The sequence below is a fragment of the Maylandia zebra genome, linkage group LG9 (assembly GCF_041146795.1).
Source record: "Maylandia zebra isolate NMK-2024a linkage group LG9, Mzebra_GT3a, whole genome shotgun sequence".
Taxonomy (NCBI): domain Eukaryota; kingdom Metazoa; phylum Chordata; class Actinopteri; order Cichliformes; family Cichlidae; genus Maylandia; species Maylandia zebra.
The window spans coordinates 17,139,598-17,162,659 of record NC_135175.1 but is presented as its reverse complement, the minus strand read 5'-3'; the positions used below and the strand labels follow the sequence as shown (position 1 = coordinate 17,162,659).

The window sequence follows — 23,062 nt, the reverse complement described above, 5'->3', positions numbered from 1 at the left end:
TATGGAAACAGAGGGAAACAGCTAGCCCAGTTCTTTGGAGGCCCCGTAGAGTCAGGCTAGCTTGTAAAGTGTGCCCACAGTTTTGCAATCCTGTGTCCACAAAGTTGTGGGATAAAAGAAAAACAAAAAAGGAACTGGAGTTTGGGATTGGATCAGCCAAGTAAGTCCACTTTAAGAAATCTTAACAGTAAAATCAAGGAGTTGACATTTCACAGCTTTCATTGTGTGTTTAATGTGTACTTCATGCCAAAAACAAAAGCTTCAATTTGAGGCAGTTTAGTAACCTACAGTTCAACTAGTCCAAAAATCTGTGTGAAGACTGCAAACTCAGGCACAGATTACAACATGAGTTAGATAATGGTCTCAGAGGCCTCTATTCCCAGGCAATGGGACCTAGCTAAACAAACAGCTAAAACATGAAAGCTCGCTTAGCTCAATAAATAAATAAACATCACAAAGAAAAGTATCTTGAAAAATTACTGTATAGATAAAAACGGGAATCAATCAAAAGTAAACATGATAAAATAAGGAACTTAAATCAAAAATCAACGTGGGTACGGTCATATAAGGTGCATTGCTAGCTGTCCCCGTGGCAGCGAAGCTGAAACAGATGCTAGAGAAGGTTTTCAGCTGCATATCCAGTAAGCGGTGTACTTTCCATTAATTATCCACAGCTATTCACAACAGCCACAGTCATTTTGATGACCTCTGCATAAGCTCATCGAGGAACCCAAAAATCCAAACGGTGTGTTGATTCCAATGAGATTCAAGCAATTACAGCGCTGATGAATTCCCTTGGCAAGTATTATGGATGCATTCCAACAGCTAGCAGTTCACTATCCAAGCCACAGAAACTTTCCTTCTTAGGTAGCATATCAATCCCTCCACGTTTCTTCTAACCGCTAAGATTAATGTCTCTGTCCACACGAAAAGTCTTGAAGCCAGGTAAGGTCACACTGTGGTCCACTAAGTATGTGCACCAACATCTCACTGCAGTGCTCCAAATAGTACATGGCACAACACTCTGTGCTTTTCCTCAGAGAATGGTCTTAATCAGCTCGCCAAGCTCATCTGTATCATTGTCTAAACGCACCAAATACCCCCTGATGATCGCTGGAACAGCTCCATCATTGAAACCCCAAAGTTTCCTGTGTGGGTCCTCCAGGATTACAGGCCCTGCACTGGGCAATAGAACTGTCAGCACTATCAGCTGGTGAACAGCCCCCACTGCAAGAGTGTAAACTGAAGAAAAACCTTTAGTAGTACACTAAACTTGACTTTGCAAGACTTGCAGAACAAACACTAGATGTTTCAGCTTAGTATAAATCACAATGAGCAAAAAAAAAAAACCCTAAAATGTTCCATTCATGCATCCATTTTCTTAACCGCTTATTCAATTTAGTCACAGGGATCTGGAACTTCTCCCAGCTGTCATAGGGTGAGAGGAAGAGAACACCTTGAACAGGTTGCCAGTCACATCACAGGGGGTTACACAGAGAAGCAGACAACCACGGACACACACTTACACTCCTACGGCTAATTTGGAAGCCCAGTTAACTTAACATGCATGTCTTTGGACTACCTGATGAGAACCCATGCAGGCACAGGGAGAACATGCAGCAACCTGCACATAAAAGCCCCAGCCGCCGCATTCAAACCCAGAGCCGTCTTACGGTGAGACAGCAGTCTATTTTTGAAACTGTATTTTTTAATGATGGAAAGAAAAGGAATTTACTGTATTTATTTGTGAACATTTAATTGCTAAATTTTTCCATAAGAATAAGAAAACTTCATCTTGATGGATTAAGTGCAGATAAAATTAAAACCATGGGGACTGGGAGAAGAAAAACAACTTATTTATCTTATAAGATGTTTCCATATTTTTGAGGAATTTCCCGAAACGTGTCAGCATGAGGAAAAAAAAAATCCTTTAATACTGCAACTTTTATTATAGAAGAAAGAGACCTTTTTTTTCTTGATAATTCTTGCACTAGCAGTCATTGGCACGTCTGCTTCAATCAATAGTCTGACATACCTCTGACAAATGTCATGCAAAATTTTTGATCACAGACAACAGAGAAAAGAGAGCCAGCCACGCAGCAAAGGCAGACATGAAAGAGTTTTCAACACTCGTGAAATAGATGAAGAACTCTTCGCGAGCGCTGACATGGCTTGTGACTGACCAATCAGCTGGCCTTAGTTGGTGTCTTACTGGCCCTGGGCTATCACAATTGTCAAGCCATGGTGCACTAAACAGAAGAAAGGAGAGCCGTGTTATGTGGACTGCATTATTCACAAGGACAGAGTGGAGGAAAAAAACGGAGTAAGGTGAGTGAAGGGGAACAAAATGAAAAGAGAAGAAAACAACAGAGCACATGAGTGAGAGAGGACAGAAAAACAAGAGTGGGAAAGAAAAGAAGGCATGAAAGAGAAAATGAAATACATAAAGAAGAAACTTGAAGGTAAAAAAAGGGAACAAAACACATAATCAAGGCATGAGAGAGCACCGTGGTGTGGGGAAGCTTACGGCTGGATTCAGAGTTTGTCAAATCTAAATGAACATCACTTCCCTACACTGGCTATGGCCCTAATTATCCATTCTGCCTTTGTACAGCGGCAGCTCAGCTCTGACAACTACTCTCCCTTGAGATTCCCCCCAGCTCCCAGCTAGAACATTAGGGAATATCAGGGAATATTACACCTAGGAATTAACGCTCCAAATCACCTTGCTAGGTTTAGGTCCCGCATATACCCCTCCCTTTCTTGGACAAGATAATCCTGGCTCTAGCACCGGATATATGCCACTAATCATCAAAAAGGCAAGGGGTGGGGGGGTTGCAGGGAGAGAAGGAACAGCAAGGAAGATCTTCAAGGGAAAGGGAGAATAGAGGAGATCATGAGTATTAGTATTCATGTTTATGTAGTACAGTACACCTGGCTTAAATGTTTCATCCAGATGGGTCAGTGAGAAAAATCAATAGGCTGACTGGTAGAAGAGTTAGATAATCGCATTTAAATAATGAAGCGGTAAAACCTGGCATAGCTGTAATTTATGTACACACAGTATCAATTCATTTTCTTCTCAGCAAACACCTCACCTGCGTTGTGCCCCGAGCCCTTTTTAAACAAACACCTGAAATTATTTGGGAAGACACTGAGGTTTGGTGCGTATTTCTTCACCTGGTCCAATGCATCCTGTTTCTCTCTCTCTGCTGTGAGTTTCTGATGGACAGCCTCTGTCAGCTCCTTCTTCAGCCCCGCAGCCATTGACCTGCGAGCGAAAACAAAACAGCCGAGCTTAGTATCATCCTAAGACGAGGCTTATCAACGAAAAACAAAACAAAAACACAGCTTAAGTGAGTAATTCGTTTTTGGTTAAACTGATTTCATTATTCAAATGTATTTTACAAATACATTATTTCCATTAGCGCAAAAACAAACAGAGACAGAAAATCCCGATCCGCGTTAGTGTTTAACGCAGGCCCCGTGAAGTGTGAGTATGTGTGTGTGGCAGCCGAGCTAAGGGAATGTGAAGGGGATCAATATGAAGGGGTCTATTCCTGCCACGCACCGTGCGTCCGTGCGTGCGCGAGTCAGTCAGTGTCTACGAGTGTGTGTGTACGTGTATGCGAGCGAGACTGTGTGTGCCGGCTGTCCTGGCTACAGCCGAATCAATACGACAAATGATTACCATTTCCACAAACCTCCCTCCACAGCCTCACTTCGGCCGCTCTCGGGCCTCGACACTTTATGAATAGTAAAAGCATCCGGGCCTTTTACGGCCAAAAGTTTTTTGACCATAATCTGAAGTTAGCATATTATTGATTTTACAGTTAAAAAAAAGAATGACTAGGCAGGGAAAGACCACAAAGTCAGCATCTGTCTATTAGTTTTTATTGGCTTCTGTGTTAAAACGACTCATCCAAAAATATCAAAACCTTAATAGAAAGCCCAGTATTTACCCAACTAAATCTTTCTAACACTGGTGATAAATGTGATTTATACTTCATACTTAAGTTCATTAATCAGTCTATTAAGTGCTAAAAAAATGCAACTTTAACTTACTACCACTTTTGTCTGTTCTGTCTACAACTTATTATTTTCATTATCGTTTAATCTGCCAATTATCTTTCATTTTTAATTATTTACACTGTCTAGAGCAGTTCCCAAGGACCCAAAACCTAAAGTGTTTTCACATGATTATAGGTTTTATCCTCTCAGAAAGACAAACCCCAAATGATAGAAGATCAAATTTTTAGATTTGAAAGGCTGGGGAAACTTGTTTTGTCATTTCAGATTATATTTGATTACTTTATAAAAAATGTCACGGATAGCTGTTGCATTAAGAGATGGCCGATAGCAGAAGGGTGACAAAAATAAGAGAGAAACAAGAAGGCGATATCTCTAGGCCACCAGTGCTCTCCTTAGATCCTACAGTTTTCCTTGGGTAAGAAGTGAATGATGAAAAAGTAATGATCAAAAAAATTATGAAATATGAAACCTTGATAGTTATGAAGGCACACCAGCAAGAGCTGGGCAATTTTAATTAATTTTCTTCTCAGATGATTAGAAGGCGATAAAATGAAGAATAAAAATCCGTATACGTTTGTATAATGAAAGGAAATCGTAGCCGACTACACTCAGAATCCCTCGCTAAATGTTCCTCAGCAACTTTAAAGCTGAGACTAATAAAGCAACTCATTGGTAGCAAAAGTTGAAGCAAAAGCCGTACAGCCAAAACAAAAGGAAGAGAAAATGTCTGACAGATCGGTCCGTAGAGAGAACATATGATAGGATGAACAGAGTGGGAGAGAGAAGGAAAGAAAGAGAGGAGGCGTCCTGTGGAGAAAGAAGGGGGATTTCCCACAGCACAGATGGAAGCCATTAGCATGGTGCTGTTGCTTAAAAACCTTTCATGTCTTTGCAGTTATTAGATAATACCCGGTTAACAGTAAACAGCATGATTCTGCAAATGGATATAATATGCAGGCACAGCGATTGTTTTACCATACAGCATCTAAAATCGGTTAAAATCTAATAAAATGTAATAATTCAGAATGTAACCTATAAAGTCTCCATACTGAGTTTTAAATTGTCAGTTGACGAGCAAAATGTTCCATGGCTCAACTTAACCAAGAAACTCCCCGAGACGGAGACCGTAGCGGTGAGGTCATGTCGAAGCCAAAGCCGCAACCACAACTATGCGTGCACAAACAGCAACACACAAACACACACTCGACTGGGTGATACATGCTTGCTGATGTCATCACCGCAGCTCTGGTGAAACAGAGAGGTCAACCAGAGGTCTCACCTCTGAACTCTGCGACCCAACATCTGCTTGCTCACCTTCTCCCATCAATACATGTTTGTATATATTTTCTCTCGCATTAATCCAGGAGCAGATAAAAGGGAAAGCAGTTCACATGTTCAGGAACAATGTAACATTTTGCTTTGCAGGCTCAAACAATGTATGCATTTAGAGCTCAGGGCTGTTCTGTTCAACACATGTTCGGTTAAAAAAAAAAAAGCCTACTGTGCGTCGCACGTAAAAAAGTCTAAATGTTTTTGATTACCGAGCTTACGCGAGGGACGGCGGGAAATGGGATGAGAACGGAAGCCGCTTTCCCTTTTTCCTTCTCTTTGCTTCTTACCTTATTTTCTCCTCTGCTAGCTTGCCTTCATTCAGACACCCCTCCATCCGCCTCACCTCCTCTGCACGGGCTGCCAACTCCTCCACTGAGCAGGAGAGAGAGAGAGGGGAGACAGAGGAAGAAGAAAAGTGTGCGATAAAGAGCAACAGTTCATTTCAGACACACTTAGTTGGGATTCATTAGAGAACAGGCCTTATTCAAATAATCACACAACCACAAAAAATGCAAAAAGAATAGTCATAAAATTGCCTCAGATAGCTCTCGATGCAGAGATGATTTTGTTTTTTGAACTGGATTAAAGAAATAACTCTCCGAGATGACTACACACTTGCACGACACTTTACATCTCCTAGCAGGCAAACGTTAACTGGATGATTTACAAAACCTGCATACGGAGGTCTTTATTGATTCTTGTCAAGTTCAGCACGAGTGGGAAAACATGAACTGCGAGTCACCTTCAAAGCGAACCAAGAACTCTGCCACAGAAGAGGCACTGAATGCCTTTCAGAGGCGGAGAGGGAAGGGAGGAACGAACACAGTGCACTGCTTACAGTTGGTCGGCGAAGCAACCTTTTGTTGAGAGACAAAAGGGGTGCTCCCTGGTTTCGTCAATAGATGGCACTCTTTACCTTGAGCAGGCCACTTGAGCTCATACCCCTGACTGCAGCCCTTCAATCACATACCCTTTTCAGCCGTCTCTTCCATCTACATGCAATAAAACCCCATTGTCCTACACTTAGTAGTTTAGCACATTGAGGGATGCATAATAAACCACTAGTCAGGTTTCTCAGCTAGGTTTGCTTTGCAGGCCCTGTTCAGTTTGAATTTAAAATTTAGGATTTGCCCCCGCACTCCCCTCTTTTTTTTGTTCTGTATGCTGTTTTGTGAGTCAATGTTTCTTCATAGCTCTTAAAACCTTTTCACTAAATTCAGTATTCATTGAATATAACATAAACTGTCAGCCATCGGTGACCAAGGCTAGTGAATATTGAGAAGGTCTGTGCGCTGAATATGAAGAGGTGTGTGCGCTCCTGAGTCTGTGTTTATGTGTGCACGTGTGTGTGCGAGTGCGGGTGTTTGTTGAATATTTACGGAGCAGACCTTGACTTTCTGAGTGTGTATTTGGGTGTGTGAAATAGAAATATAGGAAATGTGTATTTCTGTAAGCTTTTTAAGGCCACACAGAATGCTAGGATAGAAGTGGTGGGAAAGACTGAAGAGGAGGAAGCCAAAACCAATACCATAAAGGAAACAATACAGAAAAGAAAATCCACATTTAATAAAACTATGACTAATTTATGGTTTTGTTGCATCAAAACTGTTTAAACTAAAGCCCTAGGAAAATTGAAGCTGCAACTGGAATTGCTAAATATTTAACGATGCGCTTTTATTTGTGTATCTATGTGCATGCATGTGCCCTGCCTTGGCTATTTTACCGAACCTCAAGGTGAAAGTTTTGCTATGAATCTCAATAATCAATAAAGTGGAGATGTGAAAACTTGAGATGGGGATCAAATTCGTATTCAAGGCATTCGCTTTTCAGGTGACCTCAGTGACACCTTCCACCAGGGGAAGCCACAGAGAGAGCAATTAACTGCATGCGCTGACCGTTTACACAAACTCTCTTATTTGTGCCTGAGCTCGCATAAATAAAGATGCGCACAAAACTGAAATACACACTGAAAATTAAGTGAAAAACAAATTTGTAGAAATACGAGGGGAAAAAATGGGCACAAAGGAAGCTGGTCCAAACACATACAAGTCCTTACTTAAATGTGGTATATATTTAGCTTGGCAAGACTTGATGACCAAATACTGACTATTTTTTTCCGCATAAAATGAGGATCTGCAGAGGGGGTGTGGATTTTGACACTTCTCTCTTTATCTTAGTAAAAGCAGAACTGTGATCCATATCCTGAGGTCTGAGGCCCTTAGCAAACTGTTTTGAGTGGCTTCATGAGCTGTGTCCGTAGTTCACAATTTAAGATCTTCAGTCCTTCTCTTTCTTAGCTCTTTGATTCTTGTCTTCACAACTTACGGTGTGACATTAGGCCACAATGTAACTCTCTCCCGATCTCTCCTTCTCAGTGCCTTCGTAGGAGCTTCAAAGCCCATCATGCAGCATCAGCCTATAATCACAGATCTGCGGTCAGATTACCCTGCTCTCACCGCTAACCTTTAACATGAGAAGGATGAAAACCTTGCTAACCCTGAATCAGTGGTTGGGGCTAGGCCCGGCCCTGCCTGGCCCTCATAAAAGCTTCATAAGGCTTCATGGGAGCTTCCTTTGGCTTTGTTGGGGGATTCGGAGCCGGCTAAGGTGCTCCCGAGAGATGTCCCAAAGCCTCCCAAGACTCTTTCTCTCTCTTTCTGAAGTTTCATGGGCTTGCAACACTGCTTTTGGGTATAAGCCAAAAGGTGCAGACACACAGCCGCACACTGTCATGCACACAAATACACCACAAGAAGACCAAAAAAAAAAAAAAAAAAAAAACACACCTCATATGCACACAACAGTGAACACTCACAAAGACAAAGACTAACACACACAAACACACACGCGTACACCCCAACACACTCCCCTCTTGCTCTCTCCTCTTCGCTTTATTTACAATCCTCTGGCAGCGGTACAAGGGCCCGGGGCTATAACACACGGCACCTAATGCTCAAACTGCCAGGTAATCTCATGTCTGACATCCCCCTTTGATAGAAACTGATCAATAGACTCTTGTAAAGGAGTCATTTTCTCTGATGTTTCTACCAACCACTTCTCTCTATCTCTAACTCTCTCTCCTTTTCACCCCCCCCCCCCCCCCTTCTCTTTTATTAGCCATACATTTATAATTCATATTTCAGTGGGGCTGAGTTTGCTCTGAGACAAAGAGGGAGGGGGGGGGGGGGTAAGGGGGGGGGGGGGGGGGGGTATGCTTCTTTGTGTAATAAAGAACAATAGTGGTGAAATGATGGGGAGAAATGCCAGTGTTTGCTGCTGGTTCCGGTGAACAACAGTTTTGGGGATCGATAGAGTGTGAAATGGGATTATAGCTAGTAATAGAGGTGAATTGGAGGAGAGAGGCCTGTGCACGTGTGTGTCCGGGGATCCAGACTGGATAGCAGCAGCGCACACACACACACACACACACACACATGCACGCACACACATTCACACGTACAAACGAGTGCACGCACAAACGTGCAATAATGATTTCATCATCTTTAGGCAGATGCACATCAGCAGCACAGAGGGGTGGTAATATCACATTTCTGTTTTGGTGGAAGTGTGGAAATAAGGATATAGTGTTTTTGTTTATGCCGTTATTTCATTTGTTGTCACACGGCATCACATTTATTTTGCATTATAACCAACCTTACAACACATCTTATTTAAGATGTAAGATGACTCTACTAGTCGGGTTTGAATATTTTAAAGATCCATCCCCGCCCGTGTTTCACGAGCAGATGCTATGAAAACACCTACTTAAGAGTACGCCACATCTGATTTTCCTGGAAAACAGATTACGAATACAATCGTCCCTTCGGTACACCTTTATGTGCATTTTCTGTAATGGCTCGTGTGCACTGTATGTTCGAAATAGTGCAATTTTCCTCATGTATCACACACGCCCCAGCCTATTCCGAGAGCCATAAGTGACAGAATGACAGTAAATTTGACACAAGCACCCATACGCCAAGTTTAAGGACTTTTTTCTATCCTTTTTAATCACTCCTTTCTTTCCAGTCTCTTCATCCTATCCTGACACAGTCTGATTGAATCCAGCTGCCTTCAGACACTTCAATCTAATCCATGTGACACTTCCCTGGTTTCCAACTCATTCTCTTTTCCTGCTTCTTTCCTTCTGTCTGGCCACAGAGACCTTTATATAATATCCATTACTCCCAAACTACATTTATATATTAAACTGTAGAAAGCATATCAACAGCATTAGAGGTAAAAATGCTTTGTTAAAAACACCAAAAATGGCAGTTTATCTCGTTAACTGTCTAAATAGCAACATCAAAAATGACTTTGGACTGATATGATTATTACTTCTGAAAACCTGATACTGGCAGCTACTGTGTTGATAATTCATTGATTTTTAATTTACCAGATGAGTAATTTTGTAATTTTACATAACAATTTACAGACGACTGGGTTATAAAAGGCTAATAAGTTATGTAGAGTAATTTAAAGCATCTTAAATATGCATTCCTTATTAAATTATTCTGGTTAGAGTCACCTCAAGCATACATTTTCTTGTTAACTCATAATTGTATACCTGTTTCTGCCTGTCCATATTTTTCTTATCATTCAAACCTGTTCACGTTCACAGTCCAGTCCATCTTAGATGAGGTCTGCTGTTATTAAGCAACAAACAAAATCATCACCACTCAATGAAATGTTTTCATAATACAGAAAGAACCTCGACGAGGGCTTCATGTTAATAAAAAGGCCCTTTGTTCATGACAGTAATTTCTCAAGCTGACTCCTCACCCAGTTTATTCAGACCACTGCTATATCCAGGTAAACAATGCCCCCTTTGTTATAATAATGCATCTTTATTCTTCTTAAGTTATTACAATAGGCTCTGCATTGCTGGATTGTATTTGCTGAAGGTAAAAGCTGAATAATATGTGGTTTTGTGTGTAGAGTAGAGTTGAGGGAATGCGTTTTGATCACAGACAAAGGCCAGGCTACACAGCGTTGTCCTTCTGTCTCTATCTTGTTAATGAGCAGTGTTCAGTGAGCAAGCCAGCCACTGTCTGCCACAGAGAGAGACCTCAGATTCATCTCTCTGCGGACAATAGGTGATTGTGTGTGTGTATGTGTGTTTGTACCTTGGAGAGCCAGTGTGTATGTGCTAATTAAAGCAGTGGGAGTTGGAAGAAATGGCTGCAAGCGTGCACATGTGAGGTGTTTGCCTGGCGTGACCGTCGATGTGTACGTTAATTCTTAATGAGACATTTCTGTGCCCAGAGAGACCCAGCCATCACCATTCCTACACTGACGCACTACTACAAAGGCCACCATTGGCCACACGCACACATGTACAGACACACACAGAAACCAGATCATTACCATACAGCTAAAGCAGTGCACCATTAAATCAAACCTCTACCTACAGCGTGTGTGTGTGTGTGTGTCTGAGTTAACATGGTGTGCAGACAGCTAGCTACAAAATCACCACACTGCTGGCTAATTTGAGCTAACTGATTGAGCTAACAGCAGTGCGGGTGGTTCTGCAACAAAAGACAGGACAGGCTGCGTACTGTAGCTCCTCTGGTATGTGATGGGCTTCTGATCGCCAATAATGTCCAAAACCTTAGCAGCGGGGAAATGTTCATAGAGTGCTAATAATAAAGGCAGGGTGATGAATGGATCAAGCAGTGAACTGACATAAAATCTTTGCTTTTGGTCATGTTGACTTGCTTGTTAAAAAAATGTGGATGCTGACTCAAGCACTGGTGAAATACAGGTTAATTTTCACATGATACTGAGTATAGTGTTAGTTCAGGCAGGCCACAAAGTCAAGCATAGCCATATTCCTGTCAGATCAATTGATCTCCATGCTTGCCCACAGCTGGAGGCTCAACTAATGCATCTAGCTGGCAAATCTCATAAAGGCCACACTGTGTAAGTGTCTTTAGGAACCTACGGCTTCTTCTTATCTACATGCCACATTGCAACCCACTTTCATCCCCACTCTTCCTTTTCATGCTATGCTGACAGATTCATATAATGCGTGCAGTAACACTGTCATTGAACCCTACTCTGTTTTATGTTGGGGTCTGGCTCTTGCTCTCTCCGACTACAGACATCCACGAATGCGCGCCGAACAGCAGAGAAGTCCCTGAACAGTGACATAATACTGAATATTAATAGCATTCTTCTTATAAATATATTAGTCCTAACTGAAATATGTATATGTTATCAACATGAATATACGGTTGACGGAAAATTATTACTTTATGACTAACTGCATACATGGATCAGGACCAACGGCAGCTTATCAGTTTATGGACTGATTGCTACCTGTAACTTGGTGACTGCTGCGCAGCTCCTCCAGCTCTTTCCTCAGCTTTCCGATGAGAGTGCTCAGGGTCTCATTCTCTCTGATAGCACTCTGCAGCTTCTGCTGCTCCTTGTGTAACGCCTCCTGAAGCATCTGGGCCTTTCTTCTCTCCACATCCACCTCTCGGCTCTTTCTTGCAGACTCTTGTCTGGCCTCCTTCAGTTCCTCATCTGACTGCCTGAGGAGTGTCACCTGTACCTGCAGCGTACGGGCCAAAGAAACATCCAGCGTCTGTTCGGTTTAAATATGTTGCACAGTTGTGTTTATAATGTGCTGTTGCCATGTAACAGTTGCCATCAATAGACCTCTAAATATATCATCAGAAATCACTTATTATTTGCTTTGCTTGCTGCTTACATTTAAAGAATTTCCAAAATGGTATCGCATCATATTGTATGGTCCTGAATAAAAACCGAAGATAAAAGATATATATATTTCCATTTAATCTAAAGCTGGAAAAGACAGAAGGTGGTGGAAATGATGGTGGATATAATAATAATAATAATAATAAAACAGAAAAACATTATGAACCAATATAAATTCTGTGTTTCTGTAAAAAACACACACATTTAGCAACCCAAAAAATACACTGTCAAATACAATTTCCTTAAAAAAAATGTTTTTAGTGTTAATGGCTCTGAACTCAGCCCTTGTATGTATGACTGATCACTCATGTAAAGGATTAGACTCTTGTATAATTATGTATATATGCATAATGATAAAAGTTAATAATGTGTACATGCATTATGCATGTGATGAATGTAGATGTATACTTCAAGATATGTGTACCTACATGACACGGACTCATTATGTGGTATTCCACAGGGAAGTTGTGTGAATGAATGGGCAAGACCTGACAGCAAGAGAACCTGCCGCTGTGTGTGTTTGTGGGAGTAAATGTAAGTGTGCGAGCATATGATTTTGGTAAGAGTAACACGTGTTTTGCTAATATGTGACAAACACAAATTAACGTGCGAAATCAAATATTACCGTTTCCACCTACCCATACACGGCTAAGCAAGCGTACACACAAACGCGCGCAAACATAGACACTCACACACTCACACACATACAAATGATGTGTCCAAGACTGCCAGGAATGCTGGCGTTCTGCCAGGCTACAGTCACCACTTTGAGTAATTTGAATATTTAGTGTCCCATTGAGCTCTTAATTGGAGTCAATTTCACCAGCCTTGGCACCGTTTGGTGCTTTAATTAATGGCGAGGCAATTTGTTTCTGCCAGACAATCGCAGGACAATCACATGAGTGGTGGGTGTGTGGTGCCCGTGGAGGTGGTTGAAATACTCCTCTTTGGGAACTCAAACATGTCCTTAGATTGAAATGACTGCATCGCGAACATTTAAGGACAATGGCAGATGCGTCTGAATTTAAAAGCAGACGGGACAAAGGTCAAATTAATATAGCTCTCACTAAATTAGAGGACAGGTCAGCAGATATGCATTATTTTAATACCTTTTGGGCGTTCGCCAGTTCAAGCTCTAAGGATGCCACTTCCTGTTTTGAACGAATCACTTCCTGTTCCAGCTGTTTTTGATTGCTCCGGTGAGTTTGCTGGGAAGCAGCGAGACTTGGTTTCAGACCCACCTTTTCCTGGACTCTAAGGTAAGGAGAGCAAAAGATAATTGCCTGAGCAAACCGGTCTGTAAAAAATGTGCTGCCCAAGTTAACACAGCGTAATAATATGTAGACCAGATAGCATATTAATGATTACTGAAATTAAAAAAAAAAGATTTCAATAGATTTTTACATCTGCCAAGTAACATAATATATCTACTGTGTGCCATTTAGTAAGCAGACTGTTGCGAAAATGAGAGCGAGTTGGGGGTGGAGACTGATGAGAAGGGCATGAAAGGAGAGACAAGGACAGAAACCGAGCAGCAGAGGAGAATGAGAGTTTTATAGACTCTGTTATTACTGTCTCTCTAGCTCTGACTTCATCTGAAGAATAGTGTTTTCACACACCGCAAGGTGTTCAACCTGTGCCGCACAGCGCTGAAACACACACACACAAAGAAAAAATGAGTGCTGGAATGTAGCAAAAACTGTTTGTCCATGTAAATATAAAACAAACTTTAAATATAAGCCTACATTTACATTTACCAGCGTTACTTCTGAATACTGGAATGTCAACAAATCTTATCTCTCAGCTGTTATCACTGAACATAACTGTGGCAGATATATTTTAATGTTTCATTGTGATGATAATACACAGAATGCATAATCCCAGCAGTGCCATGCAGGACATTACCTTCTGCAGCTGCTGTCTGAGTCTTCCTAGACTCAAATACTCCTCATCAGAATGAGAATGGCTCCGACGATAGAGCTGCAGGTCGCACTCCACAGCAAGTTTCTATAAGTAACGAGAGAAAGGGAGAGTAAGTGATATAGATAGTTAGAAAAAACATATTTTTTTAAGAACATCCCGCTTGTTTAAATCTTATTTTAATCGGTTCTATAACCCAAAACACACCTAAACAGAAACTTAAATAGAAACAAACCACCAAGTCAAGACACAAAAGGGCGAATGAATTGAATGAATTGCATTTCAACAGATTACACTTATTTTGGTTTACTAATAAATGGCAGTGGCATTGATGGGCCATTAAGGAAGCACATTATTTTGTGTTACACTCATTTGTGTATTGATTTGCACAGAGAAACATGACCTTGGTGTTTCAAGCACATTATACAAACTGTAAAACAACAAGTTCGAACTTAGCACGTGACTCTAGCTCATAGGAAGTACTATGAGCAATCGCGCTCATGAACATCTGCATTGTTCTCTTAATTACAAATGTATATCTCTTTGGAAAAAAGTGAAAGTGTTACACTTTGTTTTTTACTCCCGAGAGCATCGCCAGGAGTAATGCTCTCGCTTTTTTTTCATAAATTGCTTAATGTATCACTACCCTCAATCTTACCCTATTAGCTGCTGTCCTTTATACAGGCAAATTATGTAAGTAATTCAAAAGTAGACATCTTTATAGGAAAGGGAAGAAATCTTACTTATCTTCAACTGTCCATCTTTATGTTATAGTGAAATATTCTCTAGTCGAATATAAATTGACCAGTAGAGATAGAATTAAGATACTACACTCACAATTTGAGCCAGTCCATGGTTTTCTTCTCCATTTATCCCTCAAATGTGAAACGCTATAACTTCTAAACTGCTTTTATAGTCATGTTTTCTTTCATTTAAAACTGTTTCATGTTTTCCACACTGTATTTCTTCGTAAACAGGGAATAAAGGCAATGGTGATTTTAGGGTTAGCTAAGCCCAACAGTGACATGAGGTAGCGCATTAGCAGGATGTGAAGCTCCATGAGAACTCCTAACCTCTTGATAGGCGCCTTACAATCAAAGTCATTAGCCAGTGTAATAAAGGGCCTGAGATACAGCCATTCTTCAACAGCCTAACTCTTTTATAACCAACAGATTAAAGTTGATTGGATTAAAATGACATTCTGCCCGTCTGACCTTGGCGGCAGCAGTTAAGTTCATCCAAATTAAATTTCTCCGTAATAAAGATGATTCATTTGTTGCCTGACGTAGTAAATATAAAACAGAAAGGGGGAAAAAAAGAAGAAGAAAAGATTAAGTGACACACGCCAGTGCACAGATGCACAAATGCGCACTAGTACACACACACATATACATGCGTGCGTACAATGACACAAGCACACAGAGCAATATATCCATGCATGCACTTGTACAGCATGATTGGAGCTGGCAAGCACCTGGGTGCACTTGCGAAAATAGAGAGACACCCATCGGAGTTAACCCCAAAAAAACAAGGCATGTATTCAAAACCTAGTTTTTAAGGAGGTGGGTGCATCCATGAAAAAATACATAGTGAGACAGTAAAGTGTGCAACAGCATTAGTTTCTTAGTTTGAAATGAAAGGCTGAACTGGTTTATGACCGAGTTTTCCACTGATCTCACAGTCAACCTCATTTGTTACGTGACATGATTACACAGAATTAGTGTATACAATGAATCACACTGTTTTCAGATGTTTCATTAAGTGGAAGGAAAACAACTCTTTTGCAAGAAAGGTTAATACTATTTGTTACACAAGCAAATCAGGTTGTCCACATAGATATAAAGGATTAACTATGTTCATGTATTTGTACGTGTGTTTGTGTCTGGATTTATCCTTTTGTTATTGCTGTGTCTGCATTACGTAAATGTTTTCCCAAACCTGCTGATTGAGTGTGTCCATCTGCTCCTGAAGGGATCTCATCAGGTTTTTGAAGTGCTCCAGTTTTTCTTCACTCTCTCTTAGCAGGTTGTGACTGGCCTGAAGTTCATCTGTTAGTTGGTCAAGAGCCTCCTGTGAATTCTCCCACTGGCCAACCTTTTCCTGATACCGGCGCTCCAGCTCAGCTAGCTCTTCCTTCAGCGAAGAAGCTGCTAACTGCGACTCTCTTAGCTGCCATTAAAACAGGTAGTCAGACTCAAAATTAAAGACATATTAGACAAAACGTATGTACGTATTTAAAGGCTATATCGGCCATTATTAACCTTTTCCTGTGAATATTGTAGTTCCTCCTCCAGACGTTCCACATGCTCTTGCACCCTGCGCGCCTTCTCTATTGCTGCCGTGCATTTCTGCTTAAAAATCGCAGCCGTTTCTTTCTGCTCCTGGGTGTGCAAATTGGCCTCTTTGAGCTCATCCTTGGATTCTTTCAGCTGCTGATTAAGAAGTTCCACCTCCTCCTTCTCCTTATTCAGCTTCTTTTCAACTGTATCAGCCTGAGAGCAAAATCAAACAGAGTACAGATGCTGATGTTGACCTTTGTTTTTCAATAAAGACGATGAAAGCAGTCAAATTTAAAAAGACACAGTGGCACGTGTGAATGTGTGAAAAAAAAGCAATATGAAGTAGGAAGCAATAAATAATCTTGCAAAACGTAAACTTTTATATTACATAAACTATTACAGCAGCAACCATCATCATCATTATCATTATGCTAAAATTCAAACAGTGAAACCAAAGCCATTACTCAATGCTTCGTGACTAAACGTGCCTTAAAAAGCTACTTGAACAGACCCATGCTAGTTTGTTTAACATTAATTTACTGCACTGCTCTACAGTAACCTCTGTCATAATGAAAGGGGAACTCAGGAAGTGAAACCGGGCTTAATCCTGCCGTTATACTAGGAATCCTACCGTAGCTCACCTTTCAAGGGGAGAGGTTGAGAAAGTTAAACCCGCTCTAACACTCAGCTTGAGTTCATCCACATTAATCCCGCTGTAATCTGGATCAGAACACGAGGGTTTTACGACTAATGACAGCCAACTAGTTAGATTTCAGCGGTTCACTGCAGCTCGGTTTAACCAGGGATTAACTGGGCCCGCAGGACTAACACTGGATTGAAGGTGGCACGAGAGAGAACTTGCTCATGCAAAAGGAAGAAAGAGACAAACCAGAGGAGAGGAGTCATCGACTCTTACTCTCTGTTTTAGAGTGGAAAGACTGAACAACCTGTGTAGGTGTACGGCCGCGTGCGTGGACTGCTTAAAAGCATTGACTCAGCCCATGCAGCCTCTGTTTTATCTGAGCGTGATGGTGGTGAATGGTGAATGTTTGACGAGGTTGTCTGAGGTAACAGTTTTAAAAATAATCACACGGAGAAGAACCACACGCTATAAAGTGAGACGTCGTACGTCGGCTTTACATATCAAAGCTGTATTTATTACTTGCTCTACTTGTGTCACTGTATTTCTCTCCTTTAATGAATTCACTATCCTACAGGCCAAACACTAATGGTGGACTTTGCATTTCTTTCTGTTACTGGATGAAAGGCCTCATAACAAGACTTAATGGGGACACTATGGCTTTCTTGTGACCATAATCAGGAGCGTGTGCTTTGGGGAAACAAACAACCCTCATTAAACATGATGGAAAACACATCTGACCCTCATGACCTGACAAGCCTCATTTGGCCTGATGTTTGAGTATTCACTGCCGTCACATGACTACCCAAGTTGACCCTAAGTTGATAATAACTTTATTCTTGGTCTACATTTCCCTGTCTGTATTCATGCTTAGTTCCAATTAGATGTGAGAGTTTCACAAACAGTAGAGTCATCGTGTCTTGTTTAGTAATTCAGATGATGTAGATTGGAATATATGTAAGATGACTACAAAATAAAGCTTGTCTGCCGCAAGCGAGTCGGTTTGCCGTTCCTGGCAGAAAACTCTGACTACTTGATTGTCTACCGTGATTTAGAGCGCTCGCACTCAAACGCACAAGTGCATCCGATTTTTCCTTTTATGTTCCTCATTGGATTATCGCAGTAGATGGCTTTTCGGTTGGATTATGTCTCAGCCGACAGACAAGTGAGCACACAAAAGAGTCGACTTCTGCGCCGTTATGGACCTCCGACTTAAACCGTCCTTGAGCTTTGTGACCTCCGGCTCTCGGTCTTTCAGCCTGCTGTGCATTTGGCCGAGCTCAGAGTTGTTCTGCTTCAGTCGGCTGTGAAGCACGGAGCCGGTCCCCCCTCCGGGTTACGCTTTAATTTTGTGAGCCTGTTTCACGACTTCCCGGTCAGAGTTCAACTGATCCATAGATTTCACAAGAAGTGAGCAAAGGTGAAGAGGAGAGGAGAGAGTTTCTCTTTACCTGTTGCTCCTTAATACAGAGCTGCTCTTGTAGCTGCTGTTGTTCTTTCTCCTTCTGCTCTCTAAGGTGCTCGATATCGCTGACCTTTTCGCTTAACTGACAGGCCTCTTCCTTGTGCGCTCTAATCGTGCAGTTTAAGTGTCTTACCTCTTCCTCCAGAGCTGTCACCTGAGCCAAAAGAAAGAGAAAAAAAGATGAAAATTGAGACGAGGAAAGCTTTACGCTGGGATACTATGCACACCCAGACAGACAGAAAAGACAGTGAGGGGGTGGCAGTAACCAAAAAGTGAGTGTCAGGTTTGAGTCAGAGAGTTTCCCAGTTTAGTCTCAGGACCAGCTGGGAAAATGTAGGCACAGCATGAATGAGTAACGATTCCCTTTTCCTTAGCTCCAACTTTCGCAGAGCCTTTGAGCAAGGTGCTACACCTCCCATTGCTCTGATGGAGCTGCTCGATAGCCAACAGTAGAAGACTGCTGCTGGTTTGGGCACTTCCCTTGAGTAGATGTGTGCAACTCTGTGGGTGTAAAGCAAGGAAGTGTTGAAAAAATAGGGGTGATCACTGAACCTAGCCTCGGCATATGAAAGAAAAATAAAAAAAATTGTAGGAGAGAATTGAAAGCCCTAAGACAAATTTCAAACCCAAAAAGCAAAACATAATATAAAAAAGAAAGCGCCTTTTTCATAAAATACTGCTTAAAAACGGCCAAATATGCAGTTTTAAAGGGAAAAACATGGAGTTTCCATTTCTCCCAATTGTATTTTTTAATCTCTAAAAACTGCATGACACAACCTGAAAAGTGAACGCAGACGAGCCACCGCACCTGCTTCTGTGTTCCTCGATGCTTCTGTTCAGCTGTCTTCATTTCGGCTCTGAGCTGCAGAATTAACTCATCTCTACTTCGAACCTGAAAACAGAGAAAATTAACAAAATTAATAAAAACGTGCATTTAAATAAGTTGCACGTCCTGGCATTTTAGCCTCTCCAGTTCCTTTAATTAAACAGACAGAGAGAGATGGACCTCAAGGTGTGAGGTGTGGAGTTTGTGGCTCAGAGCCAAGTCAGCCTCCAGTTTGGCTTTGCTCCGGTCGAGGTGGGCACACTCTTTGCTTTGGTCCTCCATCAGGATTCTCAGCTCATCCCTCTCCTCACGGAGCTTCTCCAAAGACCTGTCTTTTCGAAGCAACTGTTACATTTGCACATAAATTTGCATCCGCACCAGGGGAAAAAGCTTTAAATGCCCAAAGATAAACATGTAATGAAACAATATTAATTATAAACCCACTCAACATTATCCAACAAACAATTAAAAACAGGATGCGTTAAAAAGTGATTCCATTATCAAATTTCAGTGTGGTTAACAATAATCATGAAAAATGAAACTGATGGGGGTTTTTTTACCTCTTTTTGACACTCTGAGTGTTGTCCCTTACTTTCTGTGAGCTCCTTCATCAGTGTACAAATCTTAACCTCCCTCTTCTGTATCTGTAAGATGAAAGCATTTAATCACACATCAAACACCCATTTTTTTGTTGCTTTTGTTTTTTAAATCGCAAAGCCACAGCCGATCTCATAAGATTCGGACAAGGGAACGTCGTGTTAAGAACATTCGCTGGCGACTCTGTCACCGTTTACTGAACTCGAGATAAAATATTCGAGTTGTTGTTTTCATATTTGTGTGTTTCAGGTAATGGTGGCGGTGATGGGTGAATGACACTGCATACAGGGAAACGGTTGTTGATGCTTCTCTTGAGTATACGCTACGTCTCACAGTAGCTTGTGTTTGTCTGTTTCCTTGGTGACCTTCCCTAATTACCCACTTCTGCTCGATGCCAAATGAGTGCGTGAGCGTGTGCGTCTGCATGTCTGTGTGCGCTTTCATGTGGGTGTGATTCCTTACAAGTTTGCCTCGGGGAAATGTTTTGGACATTTTTTCTTCTGTACGTGTTCACCGACTTCCTACCTCGCCACGGTCTTTTTCTCATTGAGGTTGGTGAGAACGGCCAGGTTTGGGTGTCGAGCCAAAAAGTTTCTTTTTAACTCTGGGATATTTTTGCGATGGCTTATTAACATTTTAAAGATGTTAAGTTGTTCTTTTAACCTTTCTATGACTGAAACGTGAATCTGATCATCTCCAAAACAAAAAACAAAATCAGCGGCCAGTATTTGGGAGTTGAAGACCGAGAGGAATAGGATGCTCTAAATTAATTAACCTTTTTTAAATTGACATGAAGGCAAGATTGTATTACTTGATATCTAATCCTGTCTTGTGAGTGATTTTACCACAATATCACTGACAATGCTGACAATAACAATAAGAAAGAAGAAATGCTATGTCTCGATCTAATTTTAACAGCTTATTTGTTATAGTTGAAGCAGACAAGTTTTCACTTCCAATTTGTAAGAGCCTTTCTTTTGGAATTGAGTCAAATGCTCGCTCTCCGTTTCTCTTTCCCTCCCCACCTGCTGTCTGTCATCCATGATCTAGGGATCGTTTTGACCAGAGTTGAGGGCTTGTTTGTAACTGTCCAGGGGGATTGATGGAGTTAACTTGGCTCTTTGGCCTCTCACCTCTGGCTGTCGGTGGCCAGGCTCACCAGACGCACTAAACCTGAGCTATGGCAAGTGAAGAAGAAGGAAGAAAAAAAGCCCTGTGTATACACACCGCTATCCACGCACCAGTTAAATCACACAGGAGCATTCATGTAAACACTTCGACTCATACAAATAGGTAGTACCCTGGTACCGGAGTGATACCGGTGGTGTTTTGCATTCCACAGACATCAGATAAAAAAAACGTGCACACAGAAGAAGAAAAAAAAACTGACCAAAGCTTTTATTCATCTTACAAATACAAGTCATTCCACTTACCCATAGCAAACACTGCACACTCTCTTCCTGCCAATTGTTAAACCATAGCTTGATTTATCTTTGAGTGCGTGCGCATGCATGAATTCCCAATGTGAGCGTGTGATAGGCAGAATGGATGTTGATAAACACCGGAGGACGTCGTGTCAAAACAGACAACTTGTCAAAACGACACGCTAACTAGGTCAATCACAAAGTTTAAGGAGAAACTTTGGAGTGGAGCTTTGGTTTATGCATATCTCTACCTGGATGTCTATGTGTGTGTGATAAGCTCCTGAACGAATCTGCAGGAGGGGACCTCCAATATCGAAGGTATTTTTAAATCAATGAGCTCTTAAGTGCATCCCAGTCTCAATGTGTTCACACATAACGCACGCACACAACACTCGGCGTAGATAGAATCCCCACTGACAGGCAATGACAAGATAAAGAGAGGGAGGAAAAAAAAGAGGTGCGCAGGTGGGGGGGGGACAACGACAGGAGGGGGAGAAATAATATTTGAACAGTTGGGGGTGGGTGGGGTAGTGAAGAGGGTGGTGGGGATGAAACAGAGATGTGGCAAGGCAAGAAAAGAAATGAGCAATAAGTGAGATCAAGAGAGAAAGCAAGGCGAGAGAGAGCGAGAAAAAAATCTGTAAGTTTTTCTGACAGTTGTAAAGCGCTGTGACCAGGACCCACGTCTGTCCCTGTCCAACCTTGAAGGCTCGAACAACTTTAGTCAACGCCGCTTACCTTCCACTGTACTGCTCCTACTCCGTTCTTTTGTTTGCTTTCACCTCTTTTTCCACTTTAAATAGGAGGGCATCTGAATTAGTTTTCCAAAAGTGCTTCATACACAACTTGTGCGTCCTTGCATTTTAAACTAAAGTCCAAGTGAGGAAGCTGAGGACACACTAGGCAGGAGAGTTAGCAGCAGATTAAAAATAAATAGGATTATAGTGCACACATCTGTTTTGAAACACAGCTTCATTTACTGTTCTTTAGTCTCCGCACGCATAGAGTGAGATATTTTAAGATTTAGAGTAAAGGATCTGAAAGGTCGTGCCTCACATATAGCTCTATGGCGAGATTTTGTGGCTTTTACTGTCCAGCAAAATTGAACGTGAATCCTCAAGTCAAGAAATCCCCCGTTCTGCTTCCTGTGCACATTTGTGATCTGTGATCTTTAAAGAAGAGTTTGTGTGCGTGTGTGTCTTTTGGTCCTGGGAAGGTGAAGTAGATTATTTCTACAAAAAAAGCCGCTTGTGATGTTAATGATTTTATTATTGACACAAGGTGGTGGTGATGGTGGGTGGGGAGGGGGAGGGAGAGACAAGACTTCAACCTCATGTCTCAGTCGCAACAACATGTGGCTGTTCACATGATGTTGATGATGATGTGCGAGTTAGTTAGAAAAAAAGGATTCGGGATTAAAAAGGTAGGAAATTAAAGGGATTAAGGAGGAAGTTGTGCCCGTCCGATTCCTGACAAGCCTGGCTTCATCAAAAGGGTGTGTTTTTAATAAGGCTCTAAATTTAAGACTGGACATTTACATAAAAAAGGGCACACATCTGCTTTTATTTGACAAATTTCCTGTGTCATATATGTTGTGTTAGCCACAAAAAAATTAAAAAATACAGTAAAAAAATGTCAACAGCAAACCGTAGCTGTCCTGCAAACATCAGTATCAGTGTTTGGTGAAATGTTGTTTTAACAGAAAAAAATGATACCGCAGGGAGAGGAAAAAAGATTTAAACAGATGTTTCAGTGGTTTCTTATATAAATCTAATATAAATGCCGTGTCCACGCTGACTTCCCAAGAATTTCAGATAATTACGA

General features: G+C 41.4%; 1 protein-coding gene across 1 annotated transcript in view; it reads right to left on the bottom strand.

The window, feature by feature from the left end:
- Window positions 1-23,062, bottom strand: part of LOC101464292 (uncharacterized) — a 91,811-nt gene that overhangs the window by 20,175 nt on the left and 48,574 nt on the right. Inside the window, exons 10-21 of the mRNA XM_004546520.4 lie at window positions 19,778-19,861; window positions 19,398-19,562; window positions 19,200-19,283; window positions 18,378-18,545; window positions 16,269-16,499; window positions 15,946-16,176; window positions 13,993-14,094; window positions 13,660-13,736; window positions 13,197-13,341; window positions 11,683-11,920; window positions 5,652-5,736; window positions 3,181-3,271 (exon numbers count right to left, since the gene is read on the bottom strand). Of these exons, the coding sequence (XP_004546577.3) occupies window positions 3,181-3,271; window positions 5,652-5,736; window positions 11,683-11,920; window positions 13,197-13,341; window positions 13,660-13,736; window positions 13,993-14,094; window positions 15,946-16,176; window positions 16,269-16,499; window positions 18,378-18,545; window positions 19,200-19,283; window positions 19,398-19,562; window positions 19,778-19,861 (1,701 nt within the window). The remainder of the gene's footprint in view (window positions 1-3,180; window positions 3,272-5,651; window positions 5,737-11,682; window positions 11,921-13,196; window positions 13,342-13,659; window positions 13,737-13,992; window positions 14,095-15,945; window positions 16,177-16,268; window positions 16,500-18,377; window positions 18,546-19,199; window positions 19,284-19,397; window positions 19,563-19,777; window positions 19,862-23,062) is intronic.